At 40.5% G+C, this 21,209-nt stretch overlaps 1 protein-coding gene across 1 annotated transcript in view; it reads left to right on the top strand.

The window, feature by feature from the left end:
- The window catches only part of CFAP300 (cilia and flagella associated protein 300), a 34,635-nt gene that overhangs the window by 6,735 nt on the left and 6,691 nt on the right, over positions 1–21,209 (top strand). The window contains exons 3-5 of the mRNA XM_070426916.1: positions 6,029–6,101; positions 14,094–14,260; positions 19,004–19,176. Coding sequence (XP_070283017.1) covers positions 6,029–6,101; positions 14,094–14,260; positions 19,004–19,176 — 413 coding nt within the window. The remainder of the gene's footprint in view (positions 1–6,028; positions 6,102–14,093; positions 14,261–19,003; positions 19,177–21,209) is intronic.

Genomic DNA, 21,209 nt, shown 5'->3' with positions numbered 1-21,209 from the left:
TATCACTGTAATTAGTTTATGAGTCATCTAATATTTTTCCAAAACACATCAGCTTTCCTAAAGTTATTTGAGATACAGAGAATCCCTTCTAATGCCTCACTGGAAATTCTCTAACAAACCCGAACTACATTTGCATACATTAAGGTAGGTGTGTTTTTTTTAATTAATTCGTTAGGTGTATAATTTTAATCCCAATGACAACTATCATATTGCTTTCTTTAAGGAGCCTTTATGAAGACTTACTTCCATTAGCTCCATATCAATTCATTGGAGGCCATTTATCCTACTTCCATTTATAATGACTTAAATGTAATTTGTAAGTTAATACCCCTCCCGAAAAATGACTTAATCTTAATTAAATTCCCTGCTTTAGTGATTTGTTCAGAAGATGTCTAAAAAGCATTCAAAACTAGTATTGATTGAGATTCATTCCAGCTTGTTACTTTTTTTTTTAAATGAATTCATGCCCTGGCCAGTGGGCTTAGTTGTTAGAGCATCTGCCTGTGCACTGAAGGGTCATGGGTTCAATTCCCAGTCAAGGGCATGCACCTGGGTTGCAGGTTCCATCCCAGGCCCAGTTGGGGCACGTGCGGGAGGCAACTAATTGAGGTGTCTCTCTCACATTGATGTCTCTCTCTCTGCCCCTCCCTCTCTCCCTTCCACTCTCTAAAAATCAATGAAAAAAAATGTCCTCGGGTGAGAATTAACAACAAAAAAAGGACTTGTCCATTGATTTTTAGAGAGAGAAACATCAGTGGTGCAGCATCTGTAAGATGCCTCCTATACACACCCCCACCGGGGACCAAGCCTGTAACCCGGCATGTGCCCCTGACGGAATTGAAAGGCCAACCACCTGGTGCCCAGGATGGCAACATCTATAAGCTGCCTCCCGTACACCCCCAACCAACTGAACCACACTGGCCAGGGTGTAGCCTGTTTCTTTTCAAACATGTACATTATATACACTAAAATAGATGTGCAAGCACTATTTTGAAACTTTATAAGGCAAAACTTCCTTTTTTTTCTGAGGAATAACTTTTGGGAAAACTTACTTTTTGTAATTGGGCATGTATGATACCTGTAACATATTTACCTTTATCCTCCACCACTAAATGTAAACTCCACGGGGACAGGGACTTTGTTTTGCTTGTCATAATGTAGACAGACATTCACAAACACTTGTTGACTGTTCATCTTCACCCCACACACCTGGTCGCGTCCTGCCTGGTGTTTTCATAAAAAATTCCCTTTGATTCCTCTGGCTCCCTTTGTTCCTTCCTCCCCAATATGCTTTGAATCCATTCATTTCTCTACCTCCCTACTTGCTATGGGCTTGACTGATGTGAATATCAAATATTCTGAATTATAGCATAATCCTCTCTCCCAACTAGTCTCTCTAGCCCTTCAATTCATTCCCAGTACTACACCCAAAATTAACTCTTAATGACTCTAATCACCTTTCCTCAGCTTAAATCCTTCAGTGTCTTCCTCCTGCCCTTAACTCAAAATACTGATCAATCTAGATAGATCTTAGATCAACATCAAAATTTTTGACCTGGCCCTAGCCAGTTTGGCTCAGTGGAGAGAGCATCGGCCTGCAGACCGAAGGGTCCCAGGTTCGATTCTGGTCAAGGGCACAGTTGCAGGCTCCTCTCTGACCCAGGCTTGTGCAGGAGGCAACCAATCTATGTGTTTCTCTCACATCAATATTTCTGTCTTCTACTCTAAAAGTCAATGGAAAAATATCCTCGGGTGAGGATTGAAAAAAAAGAAAGAAAATATTTTTAAAAAAACTTTTCAACCTCATCTACAAGGTCTAGTTCAAGCATGTCAAACTCAAAGGCTAACACAGGCCAAATAAACAAGGTTTAAGTTTATGTGGGCCGCAAAAAAACAAAAGCTTCAATTTTCATAGAAACGTAGGTTTATTTTGATAGAGACATGCTGAATATAAAGGGCTGAAATAAATGAGTAATCGTTAACATAAAATAATAGAACATTTAAGTAAAAAATAATATTTTTCTTGAACATTAACTTACCAGACACTGAATAACTGCACAAATTAATAAGTGTAACTCGAACCTATTTTTCTTGTTCTCCGAAAGCAAAATATTTCCTGTTGTGCACACCAAACAAGTCAGTCCAAAACTAGTGACATGGCGATCGGCTGCTAAAATATTCTCTGCTAGTATTAGTGGAGAGAAATGGTGCGCCTTTGTGTAAGGCACATAGGGAAATGAATGCAACACGATTATAGTAATCAGTCACTAGCTAACATTGTAGTTTGTTATTAATAATTATGTATAACAGGATATTGTAAAAATTAAGTTACGAAATTTTTATTAAAACGTTCCTTACATACTGTTACATTGGCTGGGCCGCAAAAATATTTGTTGTGGGCTTGACAAGCTTGGTCTAGTGAAACTCCCCGACCTCATCTGGCCATTGCCCCTTGGACTCTGGTCACACTGAACCGCATTTCCTTGAATGGGATGCTCCCTCCTTTCTCACATTATGGAGTTTAAACTTTTTTCCACCTTAAATATATATATAATATGTATATATGTATGTGTGTGTGTGTGTGTGTATGTGTGTGTATGTATATGTATATATGTATGTATGTATATATATATAAATATATATATATAATATGTATATATGTATATATATATATCCAGTGCAGTGCTAGAACCGTATCAGGACAGCTTGACTGCTAAATTTTCAGGAATCTTTGCTGATTGCTAAACTATTGGGTCATGGAATCCACCATGGAAATCAGCAGATGCTACAAATCAGGGTTTTGGGTGAGGAAGGGATATCAGTTGTTAAACATTTAAGCAACTAACCTGCTACTCACCTTTCTCATCTAAACCTAAATGTTCTTTCTGTATTAACCTTTCTTCCCAACATTATTAGATTAGGTCTGCCTATTATGTACTTTTATAACACCCTGCACTTCATAATACTCATGGCAGGGACTGTGTCCATTTGATTTTGGAATTGGGAAGTCAAGTTGAGTCAATTAGTTGAGTAGTGGGAGCAGCAGCCAGATACAGAAGAATAACTGGTAGAGAAGGGAAACAGGAAGCTATTTAGGAAAAGCGTGATGGCTTGAAAGGAATGTTGAAATAAGAGAAATATTTATTGCAACAATCTAAGCACTAAGAACAATTCATAGAGTCAACAATCTCTATCCCCTACCTTCTCCGCACCCCCGCCCCTCCTCCCTCACAACACTACAACCACCACTTCTGAGGTAACTATTAATGTTTTGGTATATGTTCTTCCATACTTTTCTTTATTTTCATATAAATAGAGTCTTTATCTTGTTTTTTTGTTTTTTATCATACATATTCTTAAACTATTCTTTTTCTACTTAAAATGCTCATGGTTTTCCTTCAGAGTCAGTGCAGCAGATGTTTATTGAGTAACTGCTCTGTGCCAGGCCCCACGCTAGACCCTGGGAATATAGCAGTTAGTAAGAAAGACAAGGCTCCTAGTCCTGTGGAGCTTACATTCTAATATGGACTCTCTTTCCAGTAACTGCATGCCACCTAGTAAATGTACTGTATGTTATTCCACCTTTCTTATATTGATGGACATTGAACCTGTTTCTAGGTTTTAACTCTACAAACAATACTATAAAAAATTTTATACATAAATCTTAATCTATTGGTGATTTTATTTACTCAGGACACATACCCCAAAGTGGAATTTGTTGGATCATAAGATATGCATGTTTTTAATGTTCAAGATTAATATCCAGTTCCTTCTCAAAAGGTTGTAAAAATTCATACTTCCACCAACAGTGTGTGAGAGTACATAGTTCCTGGTACTTCTGCCAAAGTTACCAGTCTTTAAATATTGCCAGTGTAATGGGTAAAAGTGATGTCTCTTAGTTTTTATTTTCATTTCTCTAACTATTCTTTAAGTTGAGCATATTTTTGTAAATTTATTGGCTATTTGTATGTTTATATGACTTTCTATAGCCTTTGTCCATGTTTAGTTTTTTATAGTTTTTTAGTGAGAGAGAGAGAGAGAGAGAGAGAGAGAAAAACATTGATGTGATAGCAAAACATCAATTGGCTGCCTCCTGCACACCCCCTACCGGGGATCAAGCCCAAAACTGGACATGTGCCCTGACCTTTTGGTGCACAGGAGGAAGCCCAACCAATTGAGCCACACCAGCCAGGGATATTTTAATTTTAATTTTTTTTTTAATCCTCACCCAAAGATATTTATTTCCATTGATTTTTAGGGAGAGTGGTAGGGAGAAGGAAAGAGAGAGAGAAACATCGATGTGAGAGAAACACATCAATTGGTTGCTGCCTGCATGAGCCCCGATCAGGGCCAGGGCCAGGGAGGAGCCTGCAACCAAGGTATGTGCCCTTGACTGGAATCAAACCGGGGACCCTGCGGTCCGCAGGCCGACGCGCTATCCACTGAGCCAAACTGGCTAAAGCTTTAATTTTTATATACTTATTGTTTTGAGAGAGACAGAGAGGAACAGAGAAACAGCGATGAGAGAGAGAGACGTTGACCAGTTGCCTCCTGCACGCACCCCGACCAGGGATCCCGTAACCTTTTGGTCTACAGGGTGAAGCTCCAACCAACTGAGCTACACAGGCCCGGGCCCTTTGGGCAGGTTTAAAAAACCCCTTTTTATTTATTTATTATTTTTTAAATATATTTTTATTGATTTCAGACAGGAAGGGAGAGGGAGAGCGAGTTAGAAACATTAGTGATGAGAGAATCATTGATCGGCTGCCTCCTGCACTCCCCACACTGGGGATTGAGCCTGCAACCTGGGCATGTGCCCTGACGGGGAATCAAATTGTGACCTCCTGGCTCATAGGTCAGTGCTCAACCACTGAGCCATGCTGGCCAGGCAATCAGCCCGTTTTAAGAAAATCTTAACCATTGGGGATGTCAGCCAAAGATTTAAAAAAAAAAATCATTTGTTGCAAATATTTTTCTCCCAATCTATTGTTTTTCTTTTATTGCTTATCATAGATAACATTATTTTTACTGACTGCCCAGTACCTTTTGAACATACATGTGATTTGGAGGTAATTTTACTTTTAGGAAGTACAAAGTGGAACCCAAAACACTTGCCTCCTTTGCATTCCAAGCACAAACCTGGGGTCCAGGTTTACCAATCAGACTTATCAGTGAAGACCTGAGATTTCAAAGTGAGCAAGTTAAGGAAAGAGGTGCACAGAGAATCCATTTCACTGGCAGCAGTGGTGGCAGAGGCGTCCAGGTCTCAGGCAGGACAGTCCTGGCAGGAGCGGCCTTAGTGAGGAGAAGGGATGGTGAAAGCTTCCTTTAGTGCTTGACGGGGTTGTAGCAAGGATGACTCTTTTGTTTCTTCACCAGGCAGTTCCACAGAGGGTTATGGGTTGTTCCCAGGGCCCAGCCTTTAGCTGATTCTCTCCACCTTCTGAAAATTATGTGGACTGCCTGATGAAGTTTCTCTTCTGAACTTTTCAGCCAGAGTCAGCTGCTGGTGCTTGAAACTAAAATTAAACTACTTTATTTTCCTTTGCCATATGGGAAACTTCTTTTTTAGGACGTCAAATCTAGGACTTACTTATGGTGCTCCCTGCATAGATTTAAATTGACAGTCACTTTTAGATTTAGATCTAGTTGGGGAGGGGTGATGGTGATTACCAAGACAATTAATTGGGAAAGCAAGATAGAAGGAAAACATTACATAGCCTCCTCCTTTTCACTGTAAAACATTATATAGCCTCCTCCTTTTCACTGTAAATCATTATTTTCTATTTATTAAATTGAGTGTCAAAGATGTCTATACTTGGACATAGTGTTGTTCAAACTGTTCCAACTTGAAGGTAACAAAACTTCAGTTCTTTATAAAGCATTTATTACTTAGACATTTTATTGATTTAAAATTGTCTTTCCCCAATTGAATTAAGTGAGATTTTACTGTAGTTATTTTAGAAGTTAATTCTTCTTATTGTTTATAGTAAAGTATCTAACTTGTTCCCTCAAATTTGTATTTTAGGCTTTTTTCAAAGACCCAAATGTTATTCCCAATTTGAAGTTACTTTCAGATTCTGGACAGTGGATTACATTAGGTAAATAAAATTTGTTTTTATATTTTCAGATGACTATTTTACTGTCATAACAAAATTTTGTCCCAGGAATTTTTATTAAAATACATATTGTGAATAGTCATTGTTTGGTAACATCAAGATCAAGTATGAAAGCTGTGCCAGGCCTGACCTGCATCTCTTCCTGGCTTAGCACATAAGAGCAGTTTTTCTCTTTTCATTAATTTGGTAAGTATTTATTTTGCACTTTCCATGGACTCTGCTAGATACAGGGAACATTAAGATGAACAAAAGAAAACCTGTACTCAAAAATTTCACATGTGGAAAAATATGTGCAATAATCTATCACTGGGGCTACCAAAGCAGTGGGAGCAAAAGGAGGGAAATGGTCAATTGTACACAGGAAAAAAGGGTCAGGTAAGATGCCACTGGTTTGAGAATGCTTAGGCAAAATCTCATTTGGGGCAGGGTAATGGATTTCTGATGGGAGCTAGCCACTCTGGAATGAAATATATATATATAATATATATATATTATATATATTAAAATTTTTTTTCAGAGTGGAAGGGAGAGGGAGAGAAAGATAGAAACATCAGTGATGAGAGAATCATTGATCTGTTGTCTCCTGCATACCCCACAAAGGGGATGCAGCCAATTAATGATTCTCATCATTGCAATTTCTGTCTCTCCCTCTCCCTCTGGAAATCAATGATAAAAATATATTTTAAAAATAAAAAAATAATTCTGTAGCCATAATAAACTTAATTTAAAAACAATAATAATATGTTAAATCTTGGAAAAGTCTTAAAATTCTCAAAAGAAGAACTTTATATAGCTAATGTTTTCATGATACATTGAAATACAGCTAGAAATCTTTAAAGAAAATTACCAAGACACTTAGCAACATTCAAATCTCTAAATAACTCTCAGGTCAAGGACTAAGAGTGTTAATAGAAGACTATTTTGAAAACAAAAACATAAGAAATATATATATTTTTAAAATACTTTATTTTTAATTTTAAAATTAAAGTTGACATACAATATTATTTGTTTTAGGTGTACATTATTTTAGTTTTAGGTGATTAGACATTTATATAACTTATGAAGTGATCCTCCTGATAAGTCTAGTACCCATGTGACACCAAACATAGTTATTACAGCATTATTGACTATTCCTAATACTGTACTTTACAGCCCCATGACTGTTTTTATGACTGGCAATCTGTACTTATTAATCCCTTCTCCTTTTTCACCTATCCCCTAAACCTCTCTCATCTGGGCAACCATCAATTTTTACATGAACACTATTTTTTAAATTTTAGATTGAGGCCTCTTAATCCATTTAGAAGGAAAATCTGGTTAATAATGTGAATTTGTGCTCAAGAACAAGCAAGTTGATTTTAAATTGGATGGGGTTGTTTCGGTGAATTCTTTTTTTTTTTTTAATATATTTTATTGATTTTTTTTACAGAGAGGAAGGGAGAGAGATAGAGAGCCAGAAACATCGATGAGAGAGAAACATCGATCAGCTGCCTCCTGCACATCTCCCACTGGGGATGTGCCCGCAACCCAGGCACATGCCCTTGACCGGAATCGAACCTGGGACCCTTCAGTCCGCAGGCCAACACTCTATCCACTGAGCCAAACTGGTCTCGGCTCAGTGAATTCTTACATTGCATTTTTATGGAATTCTATTAGCCTTGCACAAAAATAACTTTTCTTGGTATTAGTCAAAAACAAGATTACAAACAGTTCATGATGTTAGACTTAGTGGGTCAGATTTTATTGCTTTTGGCTAAAGGACTACTGCAAAATTTATAGAGTAAAAAGCTGGTACAGCATGATCTTCAGATTACTTACAAAGTTAAACAGTATCTGACCAAATGTATTTACCAATTCAGAATCTTCAAAAGGAAATAATTAGAGCCATGTATCACTGTGTTTATAAAGCATGTTTACAGTAACCAGTCAATTCATTTACAAAAATAAGGTTCGTTTCGAAAAATGTTCAACCTTCCCCTGTGTTGGGTACATACTTCACAAAACACTCACTTTTTTCTAAATTTTAAAAAAGGCATTGCAAAAGGAGAGGTTCTAAAACCCACATGCTCCTGACAGAATCAATTAGAAGTACTCTGAAAAACAGGGCAGAGGAGGTAGCCCTCATTTCAGAAGCAGACGTTTCTAGTGGATTGCTGGTATTCTTCCATTAGCTTGTTTTTATCTCCCCCTACTTACTTTTCTTCTTCTGAAATATGGTCTTCTCTCTGATTTTCCTCTGGGGGCCTTGATAAACAAAGAAACGGCTTTTTAAAGTAAGAGAGAACGTTCTTCTAGCAAGTGAACCAATGTTAAAGAAAGTGAGATGGAACCCTTCACTACTGGCTGCATTGCTTGATTGCCAATGAGTGCGGTTTCATCCTCTCAGCCAGCTGCCATTGCCCCCTTCGTTTAGACACAGTTTGCCCTTTTTTGACTTACATATAATGGGTGCTTTCTATGTGCTCAGCTAAGAGCATCATATACATTATTAATTCTCAAAACGACTCTGAGAGAGGTATTATTATATGTTTTTATTTCACAAATAAAGAATCAGAGGCATGAGCTAAGTAATTCGCAGTTTTGCCCAGCTGACTGCATAGAGTTGAGATTCAAATCCAGACTCCAGAATCCAAAACGTTGACCACTGCACCCTCCTACCTCTGCCACTTCCACATTAATCAGTTTGCCAGAAAAGCGCCAACTTGGACACAACACAAAACACACAGTGTATTATAATGGCAGGTGAAAAATAGTACATTTTTAACTTTCTGTATGATCATAATGATGCATTATCCTATATAATAAAGAGGTGATATGCAAATTGACCATCATGCCCTCGTATAAGATGGTCGCCCCCATGTGGTCCAAGATGGCCGGCAGGGGAGGGCAGTTGTGGGCGATCAGGCCAGCAGGGGAGGGCAGTTAGGGATGACCAGGCCATCAGAGGAGGGCAGTTAGGGGCGACCAGGCCGTCAGGGGAGGGCAGTTGGGGGTGACCAGGCCAGCAGGGGAGGGCAGTTGGGGGCAACCACGCGGGCAGGGGAGGGCAGTTAGGGGCGACCAGGCCATAGGGGAGGGCAGTTGGGGGCGACCAGGCCAGCAGGGGAGGGCAGTTGGGGGCAACCACGCTGGCAGGGGAGGGCAGTTGGGGGCGACCAGGCCGGCAGGGGAGGTCAGTTGGGGGGGACCAGGCCAACAGGGGAGGGCAGTGGGGGCTATTGGGCCGGCAGGGGAGGGCAGTTGGGAGTGATCGGGCTGGCAGGGGAGGGCAGTTGGGGGCAATCGGGCCGGCAGGTGAGCAGCTAGGTGTCAATCAGGCTGGCAGGGGGGTGGTTAGGGGGTGATCAGGCTGGCAGGCAGAAGCGGTTAGGGGCAGTCAGGCAGGCAGACAGGTGAGAGGTTGGGAGCCAGCAGTCCTGGATTGTGAGAGGGATGTTCGACTGCCTGTTTAAGCCTGATCCCTGTGGTATTGGGCCTAAACCGGCAGTCGGACATCCCCTGAGGGGTCACAGATTGGAGAGGGTGCAGGCTGGGCTGAGGGACACCCCCCCACCAGTGCACAAATTTCATGCACCGTATATATCTAGTATATCTTATAAATGCTAGAGACATAGTGTAACCAAATTCCTACATAACAGATAGCATGTGCTATGGACTGAATTGTGTCCCTCCAAAATGCTTATACTGAAGCCTTAATCTTTAATGTGATGGTATTTGGAGATGAGGCCATTAGGATATAATTAGGTTTATATGAGGTCTGAAGGGGTCCTCATAATGGAATTAGTGCCCTTATAAAAGGAGGAGGAAATAACAGAGCTCTCTGCAATGTATGGACAAAATCATCTGCAAACCAAGAAGAGAGAATCACAGAGGTGGAGCCACTGCCCTACGGATCTGGAATCAAATCAGCCAGCACCTTGATGTTGGGCAACTCAGCCTCCAGAACTGTGAGAAATGTCTGTTGTTATACCATCCAGTCTATGGTATTTTGTGATAGCAGCCCGATCTAACTCATACAGACTTTGGAAGTGGAGTGCTGGTGTAGCAAATACCTAAAATAGTGAAAGTGGCTTTGAAACTGTGTAATGGAAATGGGTATAAGCTGGACAAGTTTTGAGGTGCATGCTGGAAATATGGATGTTAGAGTTGATTCTAGTGAGGTTTCAGATGGAAAGGAGGAACATGTTATTGGAAACTGGTGGAAAAGCAATCCTTGTCATAAAATGTTAGAGAACTTGGCTGAACGTTTTAAATATTTTGTGGATAGTAGAACTTACAAGTGATAAAATTGAAATTTAACTGAGGAAACTTCTAAGCAAAGTGTCAACTTAGTTCCTCTAGAATGCTTATAGTAAAACTAGGGGCCCAGTGCACGAATTCGTGCACCTTGAAAGGAACTGTGGGCCACGAGGCTGCGGTAGGCACAGGGGCAGGTCTCGGCCCATCCTCTGTGCCCCCCAGCCCCTCCCGCTGCCCCCCCCCCAGTCCCCTGTCTGCTGGCAGCCCCGCTCCTACTGCCGCCGCTCTCACGCGCTGATGGCACTGGCCCTGCTCACACCCGCTAACAGTGTGAAATGATTGGGGCCAGCAACATCAGCACGTGCGAGTGGTGGCTGCTGCCTCGATCGCCCCTCAGGAGCAAGGGGAGGTGGAGAGGCCCTCAGGGGCAATCAGGGCCGGCAGCCTCTGCTCACACCTGCTGATGGTGCCGAGTGATCGGGACCGGCACCGTGCAGGGCACCGGCAGTGGGCAGGGCACCGGCAGCAGGTGCGAGTGGCAGCTCCAGCACCGGCTGCAGGTGCGAGCAGGGCCGGCGCTGGTAGTGGGTGCAAGCGGTGACTCTGGCACTGGCAGTGGGTGCAAGCAGGGCCAGCACCGGCAGTAGGTGCGAGTGCCAGGCAGGACCATGATGCGCAGGAGCAAAGAATTTTCAGTAACCACCAGAGGCTTGCCCCAATGACAGTGACCAGCGCCCCACCTTGGCCTGGTGCCCTCGCTCACCTGCTCCACCATCCCACCACAGCCAATGCCCGCTATGTTCCGCACATGCCCCCTGATGGTCAGCGCACATCATAGCAACCAGTTGTTTGGTTGTTCTGCCGTTTGGTCTATTTGCACATTAGCCTTTTATTATGTAGGATATGAAAGGAGAGCAATGAATTGAACAAGTAATTGTTAAGCAGAAAGGCACCAGAACTTGAAGATTTGGAAAATTCTCAGCATATTCATATTACAAAAAATGAGAAAGCTTGTTCTAAAGAGAACACTAAGAGTGTGACTGAGCTACCATTTGATAAAGAGATCACGGGTTCAATTTATGGACTTAACTGGCCATTTCAACAGAAGCCAGAAAATGAAATGGGGATTGTACTAGCAAAGATACTGCCAGTTTGAACAAAAGGAAACAGAAAAAAAGACAAAATAAAGATTGTCAAACATCTTAGATCCTACAGGAACATACCATAGAGCCATTCGACTGCAAACATGCTCTATCTATAATAATAAAAGCATAATATGCTAATTAGACCAGATGTCCTTCCAGACAACTTTCCGGATGAAGCCAGGGCTTTGAGGGAAGCCCGGGTCCCGGGTGTCAGAGGGAAGCAGGTGCCGGCAGCCAGGGGAAGGAAAACCTACTTTTGCATGAATTTCGTGCATCGGGCCTCTAGTTTCTCAATAAAAGAAAACTGAGAATGCAATTCAGAGATCATCAGAGCCACCCCCTCAGTTTCAACAACACACTTCACCTTGAGGAATCCCAGAGGTGGAGCCACTGCCCTGTGGATCTGGAAGGCAGTGCATTGAACCAAAAGGATTAGTCTTGGGGCTTAAAATCTAATGGAATTTGCCTTGATAGATTTTAGGCTTACTTGGAACCATCATTCCCCCCTTCTTTCCTATTTCTCCCTTTTGAAATGGAAATGTCTATCCCTATGCCTGTATCACCATTGTATTTTTAGAAGCGCATAACTTGTCTGGTTTCACAGGTCCATAGCTGGAGAGGAATTTTGCCTCAGGATAAATCATACCTCTAGTTTCACCCATACCCGATTTGGATGATATTTAGATAAGACTTTGGACTTTTAGAGTTCATGCTGGAATGATTAAAACTTTTAGTGCTGTTGGAATAAAATAAATGTATTTTGCATATGAGAAGGACATGAATGTTGGGGTCCAGAGACAACGCTATGGACTGAATTGTGTCCCTTCAAAATCCGTATGTTGAAGTCCTAACCTTACCCATCGCCTCATCTAACCCTAATTACTTTCCAAGGGTCTCATGTCCAAATACTGTTACATTGGGGGTTGGGGTTTCAACATATTAATTTTAGAGGGACACAATTCAGTCCATAACAAATGCTATTTCTATGCCTCAGATTAAGTAGTTTGTATTTAATTACCTTCTCCCATAATCCAAACCCGTCACTCCTCAGATCAGAGCTCGGGTACATTTGTTAAAATGGCAGGTTGCCCAATGTTTGTCTCTCATTCTGTGGCCACCAACCCATTTTTGAAGACTGTCTTGCTCTCCGCTGCTCTTGTTCTTTGACCTTTTAATATTGCTTAGGCCTACTCTATCATTTTCTGTGGGCTTTTCACTTTATTCCCCCAAAAGATTTTGCCTTGAAAACAAAAAGAGCTTTTCTTAGCAGCCTTGCTTTAGAAATTACTGAGTATCTAGTTACTGGCTCTGGGCATCCTTCTTGCCTTCACACTAGCCCAGCTCAGGTCCTAGCAGGATTCTAGGTGGGCAGCCAGAGGGAGGAAGTGCAAATAATTGCCACTATTACTCCTCTGAACCTCAAGCGACTTCTTGGGTTAAAGATCTGGCAAATGTATGAGGAGAGGACACACCAAAAACCACCATGCCGCCGTCTACAATCTCCATAGAACTTTGAAGAAAGAAGACCAACACCCCTCTATATCTGAGTGAGAGCATGTGTATATGTGGATGCATAAAAGAGGGGAATTGAACGATTCATTAGGGAAATAATAAAAATACTCACTTTAACCTTTATGTATTTCTGTAATTTAATAGAACTTCTAATAACAGAAAATCCATCCCTGAAAGACATATTCAGGAAATAAGTGGGGAGGGGGGAGAGCTAGAACTACAAGAGAAAAAGACAAAACACCATGATTTCACATTTCTCTAATCCCAAACTTGTGATAACTTGATTGGGACCTGGTTTGAAATATACCTTAAAAAGGAAATTTTTTTGCAATAAACACTGTAAAGGAGATCACAATGAAGAAATTTTTAAATGGAAAGGGACATTTTTGAGACATCCTCAATGACTTTAGAAGTACCCATTAGTTATATTAATTAAAATTTTGTAATATGCATTAAGCATAATATAAATCAAAGTCATAAAGTACTTCCTGTATTTTTACAGGCAATTCTGATATGTGCATTAAAACTGATCTAAAAACCTCCTACTACACACAAAACAATTTTTATTTTAAAGCACTTTCTAATTTACATATCCTTCATCTAGGCCTGAAATGGTGAAATTTTGTTATAAACTTTCAATGATTTTTTTTTAATCCTCACCGGAGATATTTTTCCATTGATTTGAGAGAGCGGAAGAGAGAGGGAAAGACAGAGAGAGACACTGATGTGAGAGAAACACATAGGTTGGTTGCCTCCTATACATGTCCCCGACCAGGGCTCGGGCCAGGGAGGAGCCTGCAACCAAGGTACGTGCCCTTGACTGGAATCGAACCCAGGACTCTTCAGTTGACAAGCTGACACTCTATCCACTGAGCCAAACCGGCTAGGGCATAAACTTTTAATGATTAATAAAAATGAAAAGCTGTAAAATAATAAAATTCTTAAACTAATGTATCTTTTAAAAGTATCAAACATACCTGATGTCATTACTTTGAACCTCTGCATTGTAATGCTTGCTTTGGAAATAATTGCAAATATTAAACTAATTTTTTTATGTCTATAAAATACCTTTTTTCAGGAACTGAAGTGAAAAAAATTGAAGCCATAAATGTTCCTTGCACACAGCTTTCAATGTCATTTTTTAAACGGTTATACAATGAAGATATTGTACGAGACAGTGGACATATTGTTAAATGTTTAGATTCTTTTTGTGATCCCTTTCCTATTTCTGATGAGTTACGAAAGGTAAGTACAAAATCGTTTAATTTCACAATAAAATTTTATTTCATAAAATGCTCCATGTCAAAAACTTTTGCCTGTCTAAAACCCACAAAATACCTCTTAGCAATGAATAATGATCAGTACATTGGTAGGTTTCTTGGATGAGACTTTTACCATCAACTTAATTACTTGTGTATTCAGTAGTTCTCAACTGGCTGCTACTGGCATCTAATGGGTTGAGGCCAAGGATGCTGCGAAACATCATACAATACACAGGACAGCCCCTCACAACAAAGTTATCGGGCCCAAAATGTTCAGTAGTGTAAGGTAACAAAACCCTGACCTATGTAATAGATGGCTAGTTTTCTTCAATGTGGGGCTCTTAACATACCAAACGAGTATTTAAAAACATAGCTGGAGTAAAAGAATATTTTTATCTCATCTCTGAGATTTTTTTAAAAGCCATTTGATTAATACAATACTTAAGAGAACTCTTAGTTTAAGAAAATAAAATCAATAAATTTTTGTTTTCGTGTGGGGTATTGAACCTGGAATCAGAAGACATGGATGATTTTACCTAATTTTTGAGTTACGTACAAGATGATAACCATAGGTAAATCATTCAATATGTCGGGCCTCAAGATCTTACCTGTAGAGATTAAAATGTCCATTCTAGGCTTTGGGCAGGTAGTTCTGTTAGAGTGTCATCCTGATATGCTAAGGTTGCAGGTTTGATCTCGGGTCAAGGCACATACAAGAGTCAACCAATGACTGCATAAATAAGGGGAACAACAAATCTCTCTCTCTCTCCTCTCTCTCTCTCTCTCCCTCCCTCCCTCCCTCTCTCTTTCTCCCCTTTCCTCTCTATTCCTCTCTCTCTAAAATCAATAAATTTTTTATAATGTCCATTCTACCTTCTTCCTGAAATCATTGAGAAAAATTAGTGGAGAAAGCATTTAAATACACTTTTTAAAAAGTATAAAATGCTGTTGAAATATTATTTTAATTATTAAGAAAGAGTATTTGAAAAGTGGTTACAAATTGTGGCTTTGTTATCAAATAGACATAGATTCAAATCCAGGCTCTGCCACTTTATAATTGATAATGTCTATAAACCTCAGTTTCTTTATAAAATGGGAATAATGTACGAATTATGAAAGATAATGCATTTAAAGTGCTTAGCACAATGCTTGGCACTTAGTAAGCTTTTGATATTATTAATAATTACTATTCTTTTAATATATTTTATTGATTTTTTACAGAGAGGAAGGGAGAGAGAGAGAGAGAAACATCGATGAGAGAGAAACATCCATCAGCTGCCTCCTGCACACTCCCTACTGGAAAAGTGCCCGCAACCAAGGTACATGCCCTTGACCGGAATCGAACCTGGGACCTTTCAGTCCGCAGGCCAACGCTCTATCCACTGAGCCAAACCGGTTACGGCAATAATTACTATTCTTATTCTACATTATGAGAATGTGCAAATCTAATGTGTTGCAGGTCCATATAGAAATGAAGTAGGGAAGCTACTGATGTACCATAATAGACACAGCAATGCTGTCTGTAGGAGACCAGGAGGCATCCAGCTAGTCTGTACATTGCTCTACACTAGTACAATACTTAAGAGAACTCTTAGTTTAAGAAAATAAAATTAACTAATTGAGAATAACCAAACTCATCCAATTGAATGAGACTACATATAGTTTGGTCTTAAGTGAAGTATATCTATCTATACTAATAAAAGAGTAATATGCTAATTAGACCTGGGAGACCTTCCAGACAAAGATAGGGGCTTGGCCAGCCTGCAAACTGCCCCCAAATGGCCCTCAGCCCCTCGCCCAAGCTGGCGACGTGCCTCCCAGGGACCCTCACCCCGATGGGGGCATGGGCAGCCTGAAAACAGCCATCAGCTCCTTGCCCAGGCTGGCCACGCCCCCCAGCAAGGGACCCTTGCCCCCATAGGCCATCAGCCCCTCACTCAGGCTAGCCAGACCTCCCAGCAGGGACCCCCACTACAGAGGCTGAAAACCACCCCAGCCCCTCGCCCAGGCCAGCCCTGCCCCCCAAGGGGACCCCCACCCTGATCCAGGACCCCCTTCAGGGCAGACCAGCTGGCCCCACCCATGCACCAGGCCTCTATACTAATAAAATGTTAATTTACTAATTAGACCAGGAGACCTTCCAGACGTCCTTCCACACAAAGCCATGGTGGCAGGGCTGAGGCAGAGGCAGTTAGGGGCGATCAGGCCAGGAAGAGAGGGCAGTTGGGGGTGATCAGGCCGGCGGGGCGGGGGGGCTGTTGGGGGTGAGCAGGCTAGCCGGGGGGGTTAGTTGGGGCCAGTCAGGCTGGCATGGGGGGCAGCTGGGGGCAATCAGGCCAGTGAGGGGGCAGTTGTTGGGTGAGCAGGCTGGCGGGCAAAGTGGTTAGGGGCAATCAAGCAGTCAGGCAGGCAGGTGAGCAGTTAGGAGCCATTAGTCCCGGATTGCGAGAGGGATGCCTCAGATTGGAGAGGGTGCAGGCCGGGCTGAGGGACAACCCCCCATGCATGAATTTCATGCACCCTGCCACTAGTATATAATAAGAATATAAATACTATGCAGTGAGGATCAGATAATAATTTCTACTCCTTCTTACCATGTATTGGAAATTATCTTTCAGTGTCTAGTCTAGTCTGGGTTTCTCTCCTTTTGGGTACAATTAATCTCAGCTCTTCTCTCTAACACTGATCTGTGTTCGCATACTGAACTCTATTTGTCTCAAGGCCCTTACCCCTAATTTTGGAGAGTTTTACCAACACTTCTACAGAAAGCCTCAGCAATGGACTTTTTTAAAAAGAGGATTGATTTCCAATAGAGTACTCTGTTTAAAACTGCCTGCTGTGGCTTGTCTTAGTTATGCCATGAATAGTGCACTTTTATTCAGGACGTGCTGGGACTCAGTGTTTTTCTGGTAGTTGCCTGTATGTTTTGCTCCTGTGTTCCTTGCCACTCTGTTCTTTTAATTTGGTTGCTTTCTGGCTGAAAAATAAATAACTTCTAGATTTAGCATGAAATAGAAAGGGCCCCCATTGTACAGCAATACGGATTCTATTGGCAATACTGTGTAACATAAGTACTGAAGATAATAACCTCCTTTCTGACTGCAGCTCGGAAGTTGGCTCCTTCACCGTTGCAAACCAAAACAGATCTACATGTGAATGGAGAGGAAGATCAACCCTGGAATGTTATTGTTTAACATTCATTCCAAAAAAAATTTCTAATTACTGTAATTTTTAAATTGCATAACCTAGTCAACTCAACATATGAGAGTGCTTGTAAGGAATGTGTTTAACAATTCATTCTTTTAAAAAATTAAATGTATCGGGTGACATTGGTTAATAAGAATATATAGGTTTCAAGTGTACCTTTCTATGGTACATGAGCTGTGTATTGCATTGTGTGCCCACCACCCAAAGTCAAATCATCTTCCATCACCATATATTTCAACTGTTCATTCTTAAAGGCTTTAGTCACCCTTGTCTTAAGCCAGATCAACCTTGGGCTTTAGTAGCTACAACCTTGGGCTTTAGTATCACATCATTCCTTACAGAAGGGGAAGAAGGGAGAGAAGGGAGATGTACAAGTGGCACACCCAGGGAGCAGTGAACTATGGACCACTTCCCCTTACCTATATCTTACTATATATACTTTGGCTTTCATCAAGTCATTATAAGTAAACTTTATATAAACAGCACCATAGAGTTTATTATTTTTTAAAATGCCTCATATAATGACATTGTGATGAATTTTCATTTGAGATTGGGGTAAATAGAATGTTAAGTTTAATCAGTTTTCCTAATTAAGTATACTTCTTGCTACTAGACAGTGATTGTTTTATAACTTATGTTTCCCTCTTTTATCTGTATGGTGGTGTTAAGTGTACTAGTATGTATGATATTTATAGCTTTTCTCCATTTAGAGTTCCTTATGTGTATTTGTTTTCTCTTCCCATTTTATTTCTTGGTAAGAGTTTTTAAAATCCTTTATTATGTTTATCTAATTTTATCTATATTTTACTGTTAGCTATTTACTGTACTTTAAAAAGTATGCGGGATATAAACAATTTAATAAAATAAATATATGTTATAGCATACATTCATCACCTTGTTCATGTCCACCACAGTCAACAAATTAATCAATTGCCTGTAATGCCCAATGGTATAAAAAAATCCCCAACATCAGACCTAGTCAAACTATTTTCTGAAAGAGAGCAGGAAAGGGAGAGGTGGTTATGAGGCTCTAATTACCTGAATAGTTCAAAATGGAGTAACTGTGGGGGTAAGGAAACAGTGACCCAAACACCGGAAGGTGAGAGGACATAGAAAATGACCATTATGTTTAGCCTCCATAGAAGCAAAGACTATAGACCTAATTCGATGGAGAAACTTCTCCTTTTATTTGTGCTCCAGTTGTTTCTAAATAAGATTTACGTTGACTCAACACTAAATAGCAATAGCACTGAAACAATTACTGAAGATAGAAACTAGAACAAAGAAATAAAGTAGAAGAGAAGGTTTAGATTTAGATTTATTTCTTTCATTGAAGGTCAGTACCTAAGGATAAAATGGGGCTAGAAACCAGCTGCAAGTCTCACAGATCACTCTCGCCAGTTGCCTCAGGATTGGTTATTAAAATAGGACTAAGGTGATGTAAATTGAAACTTGCAAAAACATAAAAATTAGAACCTCGAATTATGTTACATTAAGATGAATTTCTCATCTTACATAGGTTTTGCTAGTGGAAGACTCAGAAAAATATGAAATATTCAGCCAACCAGATAGAGAGGAGTTCCTGTTTTGTCTTTTCAAACATCTTTGCCTTGGTGGAGCCCTTTGTCAATATGAGGATGTGATTAATCCATATCTGGAAACAACAAAGCTTATCTATAAGGATCTAGTAAGGTAATGTTGCTGGATTACGATATGTAAACCTCTAGTTAATAGAATAAATTGTTTGTTAAACTATGGTGGGATTGCCCAGCATCTGTTTGTGGTCCTATTAGCAACCAAAGTAAATAAAAATGGCACCACCCTAACCTCCTCATAGCCTCCTCCTCTTCCAAGCTAGAAAATGTCTTGATTTCTCTGTCCCTTTTTTTTTTTAAATATTTTATTGATTTTTTACAGAGAGGAAGGGAGAGAGAGAGAGAGTTAGAAACATCGATGAGAGAGAAACATCGACCAGCTGCCTCCTGCACATCTCCCACTGGGGATGTGCCCGCAACCAAGGTACATGCCCTTGACCAGAATCGAACCTGGGACCTTTCAGTCTGCAGGCCGACGCTCTATCCACTGAGCCAAACCGGTTTTGGCTCTCTGTCCCTTTTTTAAAAAAATGTTTTTTTAATTGATTTCAGAGAGGAAGGAAGAGGGGGAGAGAGAGAAACACCAATGATGAGAGAGAATCATTGATCAGCTGCCTCAGCTGGAATTGAACCCCGGACCCTTGAGTCTGCAGGCTGATGCTCTATCCACTGAGACAGACTAGCTAGGGCTCCCTGTCCCTCTTTTAGTGCTCAGTCCCCTCATTCTTCACCTGCCTCTTGTTGTTTCCTCATTCAGACCTGTTACCTGCTCCATTCCTCATTAGCAACTGCCATCTTCCAGGTCTTCTTTACCCCAGGCCTCCTATTAAATCTCAAGAGAACAGAAGATCCCTCGGGCTGTTTGAATTTGCTTGACTAATAGTTTAAAAAATTACCTTTTTAATTTTTGGAAGAATTTTCATCTAAGTGTAATCTTTACTTTTTAAACTAACCCCAAATCCCAATTTGTTTTAAGTATTCTAGGTGTGTGCTTTTCTTTATGAAGATCAAATGCAGATAAAAACTTTATATCTTTTATTTATATTTTAATTTTTTTTAATTAAATCTTTATTGTTCAGATTATTACATTTGTTCCTCTTTTTTTTCCCCCATAACTCTCCTCCTTCCAGCTCCCGCCCCACCCTCCGCCCTCACTCCCCACCCACTGTCCTCATCCATAGGTGCACGATTTTTGTCCAGTCTCTTCCCGCATCTCTCACACCCCTTTTCCCCCCAAGAATTGTCAGTCCATTCCCTTTCTATGTCCCTGATTCATTATAATCACCAGTTCATTCTGTACATCAGGTTATTTATTCACTTGATTCTTAGATTCACTTGTTGATAGATGGATGTTTGTTCATAATTTGTATCTTTACCTTTTTCTTCTTCTTCCTCTTCTTAAAGGATACCTTTCAGCATTTCATATAATACTGGTTTGGTGGTGATGAACTCCTTTAGCTTTTCCTTATCTGTGAAGCTCTTTATCTGACCTTCAATTCTGAATGATAGCTTTGCTGGATAAAGTAATCTTGGTTGTAGGTTCTTGCTATTCATCACTTTGAATATTTCTTGCCACTCCCTTCTGGTCTGCAAAGTTTCTGTTGAGAAATCAGCTGACAGTCGTATGGGTACTGCCTTGTAGGTAACTGAGTTTCTTTCTCTTGCTGCTTTTAAGATTCTCTCTTTGTCTTTTGCTCTTGGCATTTTAATGATGATGTGTCTTGGTGTGGTCCTCTTTGGATTCCTTTTGTTTGGGGTTCTCTGCGCTTTCTGGACCTGTAAGACTATTTCTTTCACCAGGTGGGGGAAGTTTTCTGTCATTATTTCTTCAAATAGGTTTTCAATATCTTGCTCTCTCTCATCTTCTGGTACCCCTATAATTCTGATGTTGGTACGTTTGAAGCTGTCCCAGAGGCTCCTTACACTATCTTCGTATTTTTGGGTTCTTTTTTCATTTTGCTTTTCCGGTTGGGTGTTTCTCGCTTCTTCACATTTCAAATCTTTGACTTGATTCTTGCGCTCCTCTGGTCTGCTGTTGGGAGTCTGTATAATATTCTTTATTTCAGTCAGTGTATGCTTACTTTCTAGATGGTCCTTTATCACACCATCGAGGGTCTCATTAGATTTCCT

This window comes from Myotis yumanensis, unplaced genomic scaffold, assembly GCF_028538775.1.
Source record: "Myotis yumanensis isolate MYYU_CA2020_CCGP unplaced genomic scaffold, mMyoYum1.0.hap1 SCAF_10, whole genome shotgun sequence".
Classification (NCBI taxonomy): domain Eukaryota; kingdom Metazoa; phylum Chordata; class Mammalia; order Chiroptera; family Vespertilionidae; genus Myotis; species Myotis yumanensis.
Note: the sequence above shows the minus strand (reverse complement) of the source record. Positions and strands in the feature narration are given on the sequence as shown.